General features: G+C 38.6%; 2 protein-coding genes across 5 annotated transcripts in view; one reads left to right on the forward strand and one right to left on the reverse strand.

Moving 5' to 3' along the window:
* The window catches only part of dennd1a (DENN/MADD domain containing 1A), a 44,988-nt gene extending 44,722 nt beyond the window's left edge, over positions 1-266 (reverse strand). For 2 of the 3 annotated variants that reach the window (XM_085167580.1, XM_085167578.1), the window contains exon 1: positions 96-266. In XM_085167580.1, the coding sequence (XP_085023706.1) occupies positions 96-112 (17 nt within the window). In that variant the 5' untranslated portion in view covers positions 113-266. The remainder of the gene's footprint in view (positions 1-95) is intronic. The other variant, XM_085167581.1, reaches the window with a different exon arrangement.
* Positions 267-2,695: 2,429 nt separating this feature from the next.
* The window catches only part of nek6 (NIMA-related kinase 6), a 26,945-nt gene continuing 13,075 nt past the window's right edge, over positions 2,696-16,565 (forward strand). The window contains exons 1-5 of one of the 2 annotated variants that reach the window (XM_085167649.1): positions 2,696-2,821; positions 8,844-8,944; positions 9,353-9,493; positions 12,663-12,725; positions 14,417-14,527. In XM_085167649.1, the coding sequence (XP_085023775.1) occupies positions 2,776-2,821; positions 8,844-8,944; positions 9,353-9,493; positions 12,663-12,725; positions 14,417-14,527 (462 nt within the window). In that variant the 5' untranslated portion in view covers positions 2,696-2,775. The other variant, XM_085167650.1, reaches the window with a different exon arrangement.

The raw sequence follows: 16,565 nt of genomic DNA on the forward strand, positions 1-16,565 counted from the left end.
AGCCAGGGCCTCATACTCTACGATATCTTCCCCATGACTCTGTGGAACACTGCTAACACAACAGTTTTAACTAACGCACCGAGAAATATACTTACTTGATTCGAGACCCCATCCTGTATTTAGTCTCCCCGCCGTGGCTGGCAGCAGCAGGCAGTACGCAGACGCGTCACTCCGTATTTTTCTCAAGCTAACCTGCCCGTCACACACAACAGTACACCGCCATGGTGAATCGCCATGCGTAAGTCACGCTCCACTTTGTGCCGCTCCTGGGATTTGTAGTCTTCTATGTAGAAGAGGTGAATGTCAATAACATACAGCTACCTAGTATTAGAAACTACAGCTTCCACAATACGTACAAGACGATTGTGTCGCGTGGTGCTGTAAAGTTTCTGTTACTCAGCATTTACTGTAACGGTAGCTCCAGTGCAGTTTATTACATCATTTTGAGGTTTTATAGCTAATAATTAAAAACAGTTTTGGAGATAATTTATAGTTTAATATAAATTAGTAATATTTTCTACCAATATTAATTTTGAAATAATCTAAAAGATAAATTATATTATTTATGTCACAAACATTTTGTTTTTAAATGTAATGTAATGTAAAAAGAAAATAAATGAAAATGACAGCTACGTGGATTAACAAGAGGAAAAATTGGGACGGATGCTCCAAAAAACAGCAGATTTGTGTGTCCTATGTTTTTTCTTACAGTGAAGCTGTTTTTTCCAAAACGCTAGAGCAAAATAGAAAAATTATAAAACAAAAATTCCCACAAAGTTCACATCTTTGTTCTACTATTCTCTAAACTGTTCAAAATATTTAAATGAACCTTCTGAAAACACATCAGACCTCAATAGGAAAAAAAATTACACTGGATATCTATGCTGATGTGGACTGGATAATCTGTTAGGATGCCACATTGTTTGATGGAAATGAAAATTATCAACCTACACAGGGCTAAATTCAAAGACAGTCCAAAAATCAAAGAGGAAAAAACTGATGCAACAGACTAGTCTGTTTTTGCTGAAATTTCATTGCTGCAATGCAAAGTGGTATTCAGCAGTTTATATAGCCTCTACATGCTTGTATGCATGACTGACAACATCAGGGCATCCTCCTACTAATAACAGACAGTATCATGGGGGATGTCCTCCCAGATCTGGACCAGGCCATCACTGCCCCACAAACTGAACCAAAATATAATGTCCAAGAGGCTTTCTATTAGAAATAGCTCAGGCGAGTTTGGGGGCAGGAGGAACCTAGTGCACAAGCTTTGGCTGTGACAATGGCTTCAAGGATTTCATCCCAATGTTGAATGGCAGTCAGGGTGCCGTTGCATAACCTGTAGAGGTCTGTGCATCCCTCCATGGATATGCCTCACCAGACTATCACTGACACACCACCAAACACCAAAACTTTTACAGGCAGCATGACATTCTCCACAGCTTCTCCGGACCCTTTCACTTCTGTCACATGTGCTCTTGGTGAATCTGCTCTCATCTGTGAAAAGCAAAGGGTGCCAGTGGTTGGCCTGCCAATTCTGATATTCTATGGCAAGTGGGCTCCATGGAGCTGGACAATAAACACAGAGCCTACTTGATGGCATCGGGCACTCGTGCATACACACACACACACACACACACACACACACACACACACACACACACATATACTTTAAATACATATATATGAATATATTCTCAGTTTACAGCACTTTTGTTATAAATGCTGGTCAGGTTGTTTTAGTTTAATTATTTTTTGGGTGTGGTTCACACTGCAGAGACAAAAAAGGTGAAGTTTGAACTAGTCTGGCTCTGTCACTATTCTTAGTTCTGTATCAGCCTACAAGCCTGGACCATAAGATTTGCAACAACACCTCCTTGAATTCTTTTGTTAAAGCCCTGTAATTAAAGTCTGCACTTCAATCGCATATTGATGTTTGATTGATGCTGAATCCACTGTGGTGGTGTACGGAGGCAAAAAAATATATAAAATCCCAACAAACAAACAAACAAACAACACTGACCCAAATAACCATGGCAAAATACTATTGCCAAAGCATCAAAAATACATATACAAATAATTAACACAACATAACTTAAACCAGCACAAGGATAAATGTATATTAATTCAGTTTAATTAAATATGCTTGATAAATAAACAGTTATAAAATGTATGGACCTGTGTGTGTTCAGGTCTGTCATTATTCTTTGTTCTTTTTTTTTACATTTTGATACAAAGTTTTGCTTTAGTAATTTTGTATTACAGATCCGAACAGATTGAATTATGTTCTTCCTTGCTTTGTTGTTTTGTAGTTGTTGTTTTTTTTAATTCCCCGAATGATTAACGTTTTAATAGAAATTTCATCTCCGTTTCAACCTCATCTGTCAAACGGCCACCACGTTTTTTTCTTTCGTTTCAACATGTTAATTTATACAAATCTATTTTCACACCAGACTCTTAAAAAAAAGCCCCATCCCGTATGCAGGAGACTTAGAGAAGAAGCAGGGCGCGGAGACTACTGACCCACTTTGCTCAAACACTTCTCACAATTTCGCGTCCACTTTAGCAACCAGAGACTGAAAACTTTGTGGTATCTTTCTGTTATTCAGTTACCAGCGAGCTCTATTGAACAAGCTGCTTGACAGCGAGCGGGGGGCGGGGGGCGATTGAGAGAGACTCGGGGGCGGGGGAGAGAGACTCGGGGGCGGGGGTCTGACTCACATTGTTGGTGTGAGGAGTTGCACAACAACACGAACTAACAGAAGTTGTAAAATGTGGAAGGCCTTCACGCAGCAGGACATTACTGACTCCTCTCCAGGTAAGACACAGTCAGTAGTAAGGAGACGGTGGCAGCTCGCAGAATTGTGCAGCAGCTCGCTTCAGTAAGTTCGTGTGTGGCTGAATCATAACACGCGTCATGGAACAGGATACAGCCTCATTTTGGAGAGCTGCACAACCTTCGTAGCAGTTAACTAGTTAGCAGCAACGTTAGCGTGCTGCCTACCCGGACAGAAACGAGACCTTATAGATTCCTGGTCTATAGTTTAAACATATTATTATATTTTTTTTCTATTTTAAACAATCGTGCTGCACCAGGCCCGGAAAAGAGCACGCAGCAGAACACTTGGACTGAAATTCACATCCATTTAATTTCCATGTTTCCATTGCCACTTTAAAGTAATTATCGGCGACCTGTCACTCAAGCTAAATGAAGTAATGGTGAGTGTTATTGGGGTAATTCTCGTCTCTGCAGGCTCTTCTTTCACAACAGGAAACCACTGCAATACTCGTAACTTCTGCAGCTCCTGGTTTATCTTCCTGTGAATATAATTTTTGTACTTTTGACTTAGACCAATTTGGATTATACATTAAGTTAATCAATTACAACTTAACGTGAGGTAATTGGGTAGAACAGAGATGCGGCATTGGGTGTATTATGTGATAGCATCTCTGTCATTAGTTTAAAAATACACAAAAAAAAAAAAAAAACCCAAACAAAACACATCCATATAACAATGACAATATTTATGTATCAAACATGAGTAACAAGTTGTACCCCCACCCCTCCTGTCTGTGTGTGTGGTTTCTGTGTAGAAGTGAACATTATATGTAGAAACGGTATAAGAAAACCACTGTACTTGTTTAAATTTCTTGAAGATGTTTCAAATCTCATCCAAGAGCTTTTTCAGTTCTAAAACCAAATGTTGGAGAGTACCAGGTATTGGGGTTTGTCCTTTAAGATGTTTGTTGACCCACGCCTTATCATATGCTCATCACATGAGCCAAGGTGTGGAAAAAAAGGTATGGGTCATTACAACTAGAGGTTTTAGGTGAAACCACTGTGAGACTTTGCCTCACTCTATCATGTGACCTGTTGAGATTACCCAATTAAGTTTTTGTTGTTGTTGTTTTACCAACAGTAGCCAAAAGCCAATGGGCAATAGTTTCATTGAGCACTCGACATCGTTGAATATGAAGGGAAAGGTTGAGTAGTAAGACTGTCTATACAGGAAGCGACTAATAGTCATGTGGCATCCAGAGATTGCCAATGACATTGAGCAACTTCAATCAACAACGATTTTCTGCTGGCATATGAGGGCGTGGCAGCTATGTCAGAGTGTTGTTCTTTTGGCTGCTCCCGTTAGGGGTCCCCACAGCAGATGCCACCATCTTACCTTAGCATGTCTCATCAACCCTCTGCATGTTCTTCTTCACTACATGAAGAGTTATGTTTATGTCAAAAACTGCATGTGAGAAAAAAGATAATCAGAAGCAATGCATTTCATTTCACAGGTGCGGGTATTCCTTGACACTTGTGCAAAAAGTCAAAAACATATGTGCATACAACTTAGCAAAAATGCATTTGTGGGTTGAGTAGCATAGTTGTGCCCATGAAAATGCCAAACTCTACCAATGCCAAACAGCTTATTCTGCTATTCACTCTTTTTCTTAACTTCTGGTAATCAGATGTCCTGATTAGTGCATGGACCTTGTTACAGCGATCAGTTGGTATCTGCTCCAAGCATGTCATATTTGCATTTGGCAATGCATTTATTACTTTCTAGGCTGGACTATTATAATAAATTATTATCAGATTGTTTTGAAAATTCCTTAACAAACCTTCAATTGATCCAAAATGTTTGCTTTTGGTTTGTTTTTATTGGACTCTTAAATTGTGAGAGAAGGTACAAAATTGTTAAAATAACTCATCTAGTCATAATAACTTAGCACACACAGAGATGCAGTACCAGTTATTTTGAGTCACTTTTAGTGATCTGGTGGTCGGAAAATAGCTTTGTTTTTTTTTCCAGTAAAACTAGAACAAAGGCTTGAATTATTGTAGTCACCACAGGACCCAAACCTGTTGCCCAAACCTGGCAACAGAGTCCTTTTGTAACTGGAGAAAAGTTAATGAAGAGTTAATGACTCCACATTGCAATTAAGTACAGTATCCAGGTGAATGAGTCATTAAAAAAATTACCCTATTCAAGAGTTGTTATGATTTGGATAACTATCCATAGAAAGTAAATCTGATTCTTGTAATAAACTATAAAAATGCTCTTAAATGATGTTCAGTTGGGTATTTAAACATACACAACTGTGCAGTCTTGCCCTATGGATGTGACATGTACACTGCTAAATTGAATGTTACAGCTGTGACTCAGGGGTTGAGTCGGGTCATCCACCATTCAATCAATCCCTCACTCCTCCATTCAGCATGTTGAAGTGTCTTATGGCAAATTGAACCCCAATGCTTTCATCATAATGATGTAGGAGTCTGCACGTGACAAGTACAGGGTGGGCCATTTATATGGATACACCGTAATAACATGGGAATGGTTGGTGATATTAAAGTCCTGTTTGTGGCACATTAGTATATGTGAGGGGGCAATCTCCTCAAGATGGGTGGTGACCATGGTGGTCATTTAGAAGTCGGCCATCTTGGATACAACTTTTGTTTTTTCAATAGGAAGAGGGCCATGTGACACATCAAACTTATTGGTAATGTCACAAGAAAAACAATGGTGTGCTCGGTTTCAACGTAACTTTATTCTTTCATGAGTTATTTACAAGTTTCTGACCACTTATAAAATGTGTTCAATGTGCTGCCCATTGTGTTTGATTGTCAATGCAACCCTCTTCTCCCACTCTTTACACACTGATAGCAACACCGCAGGAGAAATGCCAGCACATTCATCCAGCATCCGTAGTTTCAGGTGCTGCACATCTCGTGTCTTCACACCATAGACAATTGCCTTCAGATGACCCCAAAGATAAAAGTCTAAGGGGGTCAGATCGGGAGACCTTGGGGGCCATTCAACTGGCCCACGACGACCAATCCACTTTCCAGGAAACTGTTCATCTAGGAATGCTTGGACCTGGCACCCATAATGTGGTGGTGCACCATCTTGCTGTAAAAACTCAGGGAACGTGCCAGCTTCAGTGCATAAAGAGAGAACAATGTTCAAGAATCAGTGACAAAGTTGAAGTTGCACCAGGGCTGGATATTTCAACAAGACAATGACCTTTAACACTGTTCAAAATCAGGCAGAGGATCAAGTACAATGTTCTGGAATGGTCATCTCAGTCCCCAGACCTGAATATTATTGAAAAGCTATGGTGTGACTTAAAGTGGGCTGTCCATGCTTGAAAACCATCAAACCTGACTGAACTGATGTTTTCTAAAGACGAAAGGTCCAAAATACCTTCAACCAGAATCCAGACTCTCATTGGAAGCTTTAGGAAGTGTTTGGAGGCATTATTTCTAATTTAGATTAAGTAACTATTGCACACTTTCTGTAAATCCTATAAGCTTCATTTCACTTCTCAAATATCATTGTGCTCATCTACTATATGATATGTTTAAATGAAATTGCTGATCCAAACAACCAATGATTTATGAAGGAAAATCATGAAAATTATCAAGGGTGCCCAGACTTTTGCATACCACTGTATATGAAAGAACACCTAGAGAAGTAAGTTCAAGAGCTACATGTCTTAAACTAACAGGTCATCTTGATTTTAACTAATTTTATTTTTTATCTATATGTGCCAAATCACAGTTATATACAAACTGTAATGGTTATAAAGCATAAAGACTAGGGCTGGGTATCGTCACTGATCTCCCGAATCAATTTGATCCACGATTTGATTTGATTCAATTTGAATTGGGAAATTTTGCCTCAGACAGTCAGAAAAATTAGAATTCTGATCACGTATCAGTATATATCCATATCTTTTATAAAAAGAAAGCTGACACTTGCCAGACTTTATCAAAGGTGTAAACATCACAGCAGATGCCTTTGTGTCAGAGTAACTGAGGATAAAACACAGAAAAACATGAAGGCGACTTTCCTGGTCTGGGAATTTGACCTTAAAAATATTCTGCGATAGATGAAAAACAAAAGAAAACCATTAATCAACATATGAACATTACCTGATGCTACTGAAGTGAAGCAGAGCAAAGTTACTCAGGTTGTATTAGGGACACAGCTAAGCATTTTGCATAATTTTAAAAAGTTTAAATTTGTTCAGTATTGAACAGCAGAAATGAGGCTTTCTTTTCGGAAGAAAGGAAAAAAAAAACAGCGGCCGACAGCGCTATAAACAACGGTAGACTTGTGCGTAATAAACAAGCGAATAATGCAGAAAACAGAGATTTTTAGATTGGAAGCTGTTCTTGAAGTACACAGAGAGAGAGAGAGCTGTGCATGAAGTGTGATTTTTATCGTGCTGGAAGCAAAACAGCAAAAGTAAGGAATTCATGACGATGTTTATGTGAAGCGAAATGTGAAGCGTAGTTTGGATCTTCTTTTGCTGCTGGTTCAATCAATATTGTTTGGAGAGAGATAAAACCTGCAGCTTCAGAATCTAGCACAAAAAGGATTTAAACACAAAGCGTGGACCTGCCGAAACATTAGAATCAGTGAGCTGTTGGCTTTCAGGTCCGAACGTGTCCATGCCCGTGCCGTCAGGTGAGAAAGGCGACATCTCACTGATTCCAATCCGTTGGCGGGTCCGTGCTTTGTGTTTACATCTTTGTGCAGAATCTGTGTACCTGCTCTCATTTACTGTTTTAGCTGTTTGGTGGTTGTTGAAATTCTGTGAGGTTTAACCTGAGATTCTGGCGTTTCGGGCAAAATAAATTTATATTTAAAAATCGATTCAGGATTTTAATGAATTGATATCACGTTATCCAAGCTAGAATCGATTTTAATCCCTAAGTCCCCACCCCTAATAAAAACCATCCTGTGACCATGTAGTAATACAATAATTCATATAAGTAAAGACCTAGAAATGCATGTACATTTTAGCTGCATAAACAGACATCTTATTTCATATGTATGTACATTCAATTCAGTTTTATACAACCAAATCACAACAACAGTTGCCTGACACTTTATATTAAGATAAAGACCCTACAACAATACAGAGAAAACCCAACAACCAGATGATCCCCTATGAAGAAGCACTTTGTTTTTTCTTTCTCCATTTCACCAATCTTGTAGCTGGTAGAAACCTGTGGCAGAACCGGCCTCAAGGAGGTGCAGCCATCTGCCGTGACTGGTTCAGAGTGAGGGGAGAACAAAATAACAAAACAAAAAAAAAACACTGTGGAAAAGAGTCAGAGATTAATAGTGATTAAGATTAATAGCAAAGATTAATGGTTAAATGCAGGGAAGGGTATAAACACATAGTGAGTGATGAAGAAACACTCAGTGCATCATGGGAATAGCCTAGACCTATTGCAGTGTAACTAAGGGAGGATTCAGGCTCTCCTGATCCAGCCATAACTATATGCTTTATCAAAAAGCAAAATTTTAAACCTAATCTTAAAAGTAGCGAGGGTGTCTGTGTCTTAAATCCAAGTAGAATCTGGTTCCACAGAAAGAGGGCCTGGGAGCTAAAGGCTCTGCCTCCATTCTACTTTTAAATACCACAAGTAAGTCAGCAGTCTGACAGCGAAGTGCTCTAATGGGGTGATATGCTACTATGAGGTCATTAAGATAATATGGCCTGATTATTCAAGACCTTGTGGTGGGAGTATTTTAAATTTGGATTTAAATTCTGGATTTAACAGGAAGCCAAGCCAGAAGCAGATATAGGAGAAAAATGCTCTCTCTTTCTAGTCCCTGTCATAACTCTTGCTGCAGCATTTTGAATTAACTGAAGGAGGTAGTTCAACCTAGAAGTAATAAATGCATTAACTAGTTTTTCATGCTTACACTTTATCCCAGTTTCTGCGTATTATGACTGGAGGTTTTTTTTTTTTTTTTTTAATGTTTTAAGCAAATGTTCCATGATTTTAAATAAGTCATTTCAACTATTCTTTGTTGCAGAGGTGGGTAGGTGTGATGCAAACATGGAGGTGCAGAACAACAACCAGCCCACCTTAGACAAACACAATAATCTCTACAAGATACCAAGCCAGGAAGATCAGGTAGGTAGTAGCCAAAAAATAGTATTGGCCTGTTTTTGTTTTTTGTTTTTTGTTTTTTTTGTTGTTGTTTTTTTTGCCAAAAGCAGAGCATTACATGTTCCAAAATGTATAGTGTCTATATGACATTGTAAGTTAAAGCACTGTACAAGATAATTTTAGACACTGTCACTAACAGAGTGTAATGTTTTTCTTCTATTAGCATGTGGTAGTTGATGATAACTACCATCAGCATATTCAAAATCTTCTGTCTGTTGTTCTGCTTATTCTGTCTGTATAAGCCTTAGACTTTGAAACAACACATAGTATTGAAAGATATGTTAAAATCACCAAGCTGAAAGAAAAAAATGACGTCTATTGAGTTATAATATACTGCTTTGTTTTACTGCTGATGGTGTTTTTCTTGTTCAGAAAAATGTTCCAAGCTATAATTACTGCTGCACAATGGCAAACTTCCACATTGAGAAGAAGATCGGTCGGGGTCAGTTCAGTGAGGTCTATAAAGCAACATATCTGCTTGATGGACAGCTGGTGGCACTCAAGAAGGTCCAGGTACAGCTCTTTGTACTTAGTCGCCATACACGTGGTCTTAGATCTCACTGCAGTGCAATATCACTTCCTGTTCATGTTTATTACAGTGGAAATTGGTGTTTTGCAAGTTAATGTGTTTAACTTGATTACTTAAAGTATTTTATTTTACAAAGTAAACTGTACACACCTTATCAAATACATTCTTCTGCTTAATCATCTGCAACTTGTAGGCATAATGTTAATTTATTTTAGTCTTTGCTAGCTTAGCTTTAACCACTGTTTAACCACCGGTACCATAGTTGTTTACATGAATGTGTCAAATATTAAGAGAATTTCAGCCTCCTTTAGTGCTTATAATACTAGTAAAATATATTTAGCCTGTTTGTATATTTGGAGGCCAGACTTAGTGAAGTGGAGATGCTACTGTTCCACACCATTTAAAGTTATACAGGTAGCTAGTCTGTAGTTGGTGTGTATTTAAGTAGGGTTGGGCGATATGAGGAAAATCTAATAACACAATATTTTTTGCCTATATCATGATCCACAATATGTATCACGATATGTTTAAACAACCTTCAAAAACAAATCTTGTTTTCAACCATAGTGCCTAAACTTATTCAAACTGACCATTCATTATTATTTCTACTTTGAATACAAAAATCTTAACGAATTCAAATGTTTTATTTTAACTGGGTTTTTTTTTTTTACCATGAGTTGCACACAGAGGTTTTTCACAGCTGATTTATTTATCATTTTCTTTGGTGTGTGGGAAGACGTTGACATGCAGAGTTTAAAACAGTCTTCATTTTCAGTGACTGACTTTTTAGCTGGTGGAATAAATTTGTGATGCTGCTACCTTTTGCGGCAACAGTTTTATGGCATGTTTTGAAAATTACTGCATTTATTTTGACATCTTCCTTGTGAAATCTAAACCACAGTGAGTCTCATTCCCTCTCTCATGTGAACCTCTCTTCTGATATATAGAAAGGAAAATATGGGACTATATGAAAGGACTTATGACTATACGCCTAAAACACTGCAAACTGCTTAACTCACGGTAAAAATTAAATTGGCTGCCTGTAAAACCAAGATGCATGAAGCTGAATTCAGTTCTGCTGTGTTACCAGTATAATACCAGTATAATACCAGTATTACTCAGGAGTAGAAGTATGTTGGGCTTAGCTTTAAACCTGCAGGGTGAGCATTGAGTGAGGCGACTAGTGGCAGCTATCACAGTTGCACCAAACACAAACTAAGACATACTTTTTCTTGGGATTTAGTGAAATTGTAATTTATTCAAATACTATCCTTCCAAAATTTTACACTCACAAAACCTCCTGCAAATAGAAAAGCAATAAGACTAGCCTAAAAAGAAAAGTTGATAAATCTTTCCCAAAGTGTTTATTGATTCATATCTTCAACTCTTTCGTCTTAATTGCATCAGAGTAGGGTGCAAGAAAACATCCCACCTTAACAGCTGTTGATAGCTACTAGTTTTCATGTTAAGTAAAATTCAGACAAAACAAGGAACGCATTGCTTGAATTACATTAACACTGTATTTCATCTTCCACTGACTGATGTTTTTTTCCCTCAGGAGCCTAAGATACCTGAGCTCTTGATCTTCCTTCTGTTTAATAAACCAATTAGAGTATAGTTATAGTAATCCATATGAGATCTTTCATGAGATCTTTCTGTCTGCTCCCACGCTACCAAATGTTCTCCATTATAGTGTTTATTCAAACTCAACACTCCCTGTTTAGAGTTAAGCATTTTAATATTTCACTGCACAGAAAGACTTCATCTTCTGTGTTCTCATTCTGAAACATGAGTAAGAAGTTTTTGCGGAAAACAAACCATCTTTTACTTGTTAATAACAATGGTAAATGAGGAAAGCTGTGCCTTTGGCATTTACCCACTCATAACTGTTTATTAATTGACACATTATTCTACCGTGAGAAAGAGGCAGACATGCACATCTACGGAAGATCTCAGAAATACTTATAATTTAATAAAGATAGTCTGACAAAGAAGATGGAGATGGTTTTATGATCTATTAATAAAGTCAAACTAAGATTTGATCATGTAATCAGTTGTAATGACTAATGCATGTAATCTTGTTACTGTGGATATATGCTAATTGAAACAACAGCAGCAACTCAATGGTGCTGAAAGGTATATACAGGTCTTATACTGACATGCGCTCCCATCCAGACATCAAGGGAAGGTCTTGCATATTTCAGCAAGATAATGCTAAACCGCATAATACATCTATTTAAACAGCATGACTTTGTAGAGAAGACGTTAAGTGCTGAACTAATGTGCCTGCAGTCCAGACCTTTTACCAGTTGAAAGCATTTGACTTATTAGGAAACAAAAAAAATGTGACAAAGAATACTTGGGACCTTTAAGCAGCTAGAATCCTGTACTAGACAAGAATGGCACAACATTACTCTCCATCAACTGGTCTCTTCAGTTCCTACATTTTTATTCACTGTTGTTAAAAAATGTGGGATGGTACGCAGTGGTAAACATGACCTTGCCCCAAATTTTTTTTAGACCTGTTGCTGCCATCAAATTAAAAAATTAGCCAATATTTTTCGTAAAATTGTTCATTTTATCACTTTAAACATTTAGTATTGTTTTATGTGTTCTGTTGTGAATAAAACATGGGTTTATGACATTTGTGAATCATTTCATTATGTTTTATTTACATTTACATATCTTTTCCAAATTTTTGGGAATTGGGACTGTATTTCCTGACATGGTTATTTCTTAAAACATTTAATTTTACAATAATGGACTACACAGCACTGGGGGTGAGTTTCAGTACACTAGATATCTATCTGAAAGTACTATAACTAAATGTAAGGCAGTGATTCCTCCATTGTTGTTTTCTTAAGCGTCATGAGCCAACACAATGTGGAGGAGCTATCAGAACTTTACTCATACAGAAGCTGATTATCGTGTCAATAGTGTCACAGTCTCAATATAATACAGCCTTAATAATTACTGATGGTTTATTTAGATCGTTTCTCTTCTATTGACTGCTTTTAGCTGACTTGAGTAATTAATTTTTCCAAATCATCTTTTCTTCCCTCACCACTAAACTGCTTGTTGAAGATTTGCAGGTCTCTTTCAGTTAAAATGAAGTTGTTTCTTTCCACATTTGCTCACAATGTATCTTTGCAGATCTTTGAGATGATGGATGCTAAGGCTCGTCAGGACTGCATCAAAGAGATTGATTTACTGAAGGTAAAGTCTGTCAAAGCAAATTATACTCTGGTTGATAATAAGTGAATGAGTGCGAAATTGGGTGGCTGTTACTCAGGAGAAAGACCAGGTCATCACTAATTGGAAGGTTGGTGGTTCAATCCTTGGCTGCTCAAGCCTTTGTGCCTAATATCCCTGGGCAAGATTCTAACCCCAAGTGGCTCTCCGACGTCGCCATCGGAGTATGAATGTTGGATAGAAAGTACTTAAGGATAAAAAAACAGTGCTTGTATGAATGGGTGTGAATGAGGCAAGTTGTATAAACTGCTTTAAGTGCTCAGGCAGAGTAGAAAAGTGGCATATAAGAACCAGTCTCAAATCTGAGGCTACATCAGAATGCTTTTTACTCCCAGCCATTAAAGACTTGTGGTCACCAAAGATGGGCAGTGACGCATTCCAAGTAAGTTACAAGTAACACATTACTGTAATCTGATTACTTTTTTCAAGTAACAAGTAAAGTAAGGGATTGTAATTAGATTATTGTTACTTTTCCATAAGCATTCTGCGTTACTGTGTTACTAAACCGTGATTTTGTTTGTGAGAGTGTCTAATGACAATGACGTACGAACGTGCGACGTCCATGGTAGCAACACACGTTTAGATCAACAATGGATAATATAGAGTGTGGGAGAGAGTACGATCATGCAGCGTTTAAAGCTTGGAAGTACTGACATTACTTTGAGTTTGATTCCGTAAAAAGTGACAAAAACATTAGCGTCCACTGTACACTCTGCGTAGGAAGCAAACTTCTTTCTACAGCAAAAAAAATTAAACTTCAAATCTGAACAAGCACCTAGCATGCTGCCACGGGAATGTGAAATTCAGAGAAACCCCCTGATCCCCCCCACTGACATGACCACAAACCTCCACCGGCCCCACTCCTGCTAAACAGGTGAAAATAGATTTAAGAGCGACAGGACTCAGTGTCGCTGAATCTTTGATTTCATTTATTTTTTGCTGTGTTTTACTTGCATCTATTTGAAAGAGTGAGTGTAAACATAAAAAATGATTTAATTGTATATGCTGGAATAAGCAGAAAATAGGTTTAAATGTTAAACAAATTTCTTCCAGTCAGAGAATGTTGCATATAATTTAATTTTTGCTTGATGCAATGTGCATAGAGTTTTAAAAAGAGACTTTTTCATTTGATTCAATTTGATATGATTGATTATGCAGAAAAAATACAATTGGGCTGAAAGGTCTATTGCTTTATTATGTATTCAGGTTATGTATCATGTTTTTAAAAAGTAACCAAGTAGTAAAGTAACTAATTACTTTTGAAAATAAGTAATCAGTAAAGGGATTACTTTCTTGGAGAAGTAATCAGTAAATAGCGACTAATTACTTTTTTCAAGTAACTTGACCAACACTGGTGGTCACCCTGCCAGACAGGTAGATGGCATGGACCCAAGTTTGTGAATGATATAACTTGAGAGTGAGGCAATGTAAGAGTTTCAAGTTCACCATAGGTGTATCTACTAAAAATCTCGGATGTGTTTAAAACTCAGTGACAATGACCTTGGCGAAGGTCACTGAGTTTTCAGGAAATCGTGTGAGGCAGCACAGTATTTTATAAAATGTGTTTGAAACATTTGCATGGACGGCTCTGCTATACACCTTGCTTGCGACAGCTCCGTTGACGCTACCATTTTTCTTTTGTTTGTCCACTGCAGCAGCTGAATCACCCCAATGTAATCAAGTACCTTGATTCTTTTATTGAAGAAAATGAGCTCAACATTGTTCTGGAGCTTGCGGATGCTGGAGATCTGTCCCAGATGATAAAGGTCAGAAAACCCTATGACTCGTTCAAATCTCAGTCAAAGATCAGAGGAAATGTTTTCTTGTGAATTCAAGAACTCGAGAACGATGCAACATAGGATTTTGAAATTGATGTCATAGGTGTGTTTACTAATAGGCTGAGGGATAGTGCTAGGAGTTGCCAATATTTTTCCACTTCCTTGATTAACTTTTTGTATATAAATGGCCCTGAGTATTCCTGTGATCATTTGAATTTATGCTTGCATTTTGGATACAGTTATTACTTAGTATGTAATTTATCAATTCATATATAAAAATGTATTGTTAATTAATAAGCTCATATATAATAAAAGTCTAGAGAACTGATTTAAATATTTAAGTGCACATTAATTTCAAATATATAATGATAAAGACATGAGCTCATTGTTTGTGAAGGTGTTAATAAAGGTTTAATGAATATTTGTGTGGCCTCATTTAAAATGAGGACTATTTTTGCCTTGTAAAGCATTTATAAATAAAGTCTCAGCTATCTTCATTTTACGTCCCCACATGAAAGCTAGGCAAAGAGTGTGGAGGACAGTAACAATTTGATCCGGATTGGAATGAAAAGGACACCAGGCAGAGGTGTTTAACACAAAATAAGTCTTTATTATAACCAATAAACCAATAACCATATAAACAGTATCAACAGAAAGAGGCAGCAACGCTGCTTTGACGTTATAGATATAGATATATCTATAGATATCTCTCTCTCTCTCTCTCTCTCTCTCTCTCTATATATATATATATATATATATATATATATATAACACCCAGCACGCCCCTGCGGGCGGTTTATCCTTCAAGCTCTACCAGAGGTCCTCTACCAGAGGCCTGGGAGCTTGAGGGTCCTGAGCAGTATCTTAGCTGTTCCCAGGACTGCGCTCTTCTGGACAGAGATCTCCGATGTTATTCCCGGGATCTGCTGGAGCCGCTCGCCTAGCTTGGGAGTCACCGTACCTATTGCTCCGGTTACCACGGGGACCACCGTTACCTTCACCCTCCACATCCTCTCGAGCTCTTCTCTGAGCCCTTGGTATTTCTCCAGCTTCTCGTGTTCCTTCTTCCTGATATTGCTGTCATTCGGAACCGCTACATCGATCACTACGGCCGTCTTCTTCTGTTTGTCTACCACCACTATGTCCGGTTGGTTAGCCACCACCATTTTGTCCGTCTGTATCTGGAAGTCCCACAGGATCTTAGCTCGGTCATTCTCCACCACCCTTGGGGGCATCTCCCATTTTGACCTCGGGACTTCCAGGTTATACTCGGCACAGATGTTCCTGTACACTATGCCGGCCACTTGGTTATGGCGTTCCATGTATGCCTTGCCTGCTAGCATCTTGCACCCTGCTGTTATGTGCTGGATTGTCTCTGGGGCATCTTTACACAGCCTGCACCTGGGGTCTTGCCTGGTGTGATAGACCTCAGCCTCAATGGATCTTGTACTCAGAGCTTGTTCTTGTGCTGCCATGATTAGTGCCTCTGTGCTGTCTTTCAGTCCAGCTTTGTCCAGCCACTGGTAGGATTTCTGGATATCAGCCACCTCCTCTATCTGCCGGTGGTACATACCGTGCAGGGGCCTGTCCTTCCATGATGGTTCCTTGTCTCCCTCCTCTTTCTTGGGTTTCTGCTGCCTGAGGTATTCACTGAGCACTCGGTCAGTTGGGCCCATCTTCCCAATGTATTCTTGGATGTTCGTTGTCTCATCCTGGACTGTGGTGCTGACACTCACCAGTCCCAGGCCCCCTTCCTTCCGCTTAGCATACAGCCTCAGGGTGCTGGACTTGGGGTGAAACCCTCCATGCATGGTAAGTAGCTTTCTTGTCTTTATGTCAGTGGCTTCTATCTCCTCCTTTGGCCAGCCTATTACCCCAGCAGGGTACCTGATCACGGGCAGGGCGTACGTGTTGATGGCCCGGATCTTGTTCTTACCGTTCAGCTGACTCCTCAGGACTTGCATGACCCTCTGCAGGTACTTGGTGGTTGCAGCTTTTCTAGCGGCCTCTTCATGGTTCCCATTCG

Source organism: Neolamprologus multifasciatus, chromosome 7 (assembly GCF_963576455.1).
Source record: "Neolamprologus multifasciatus chromosome 7, fNeoMul1.2, whole genome shotgun sequence".
Lineage (NCBI taxonomy): Eukaryota > Metazoa > Chordata > Actinopteri > Cichliformes > Cichlidae > Neolamprologus > Neolamprologus multifasciatus.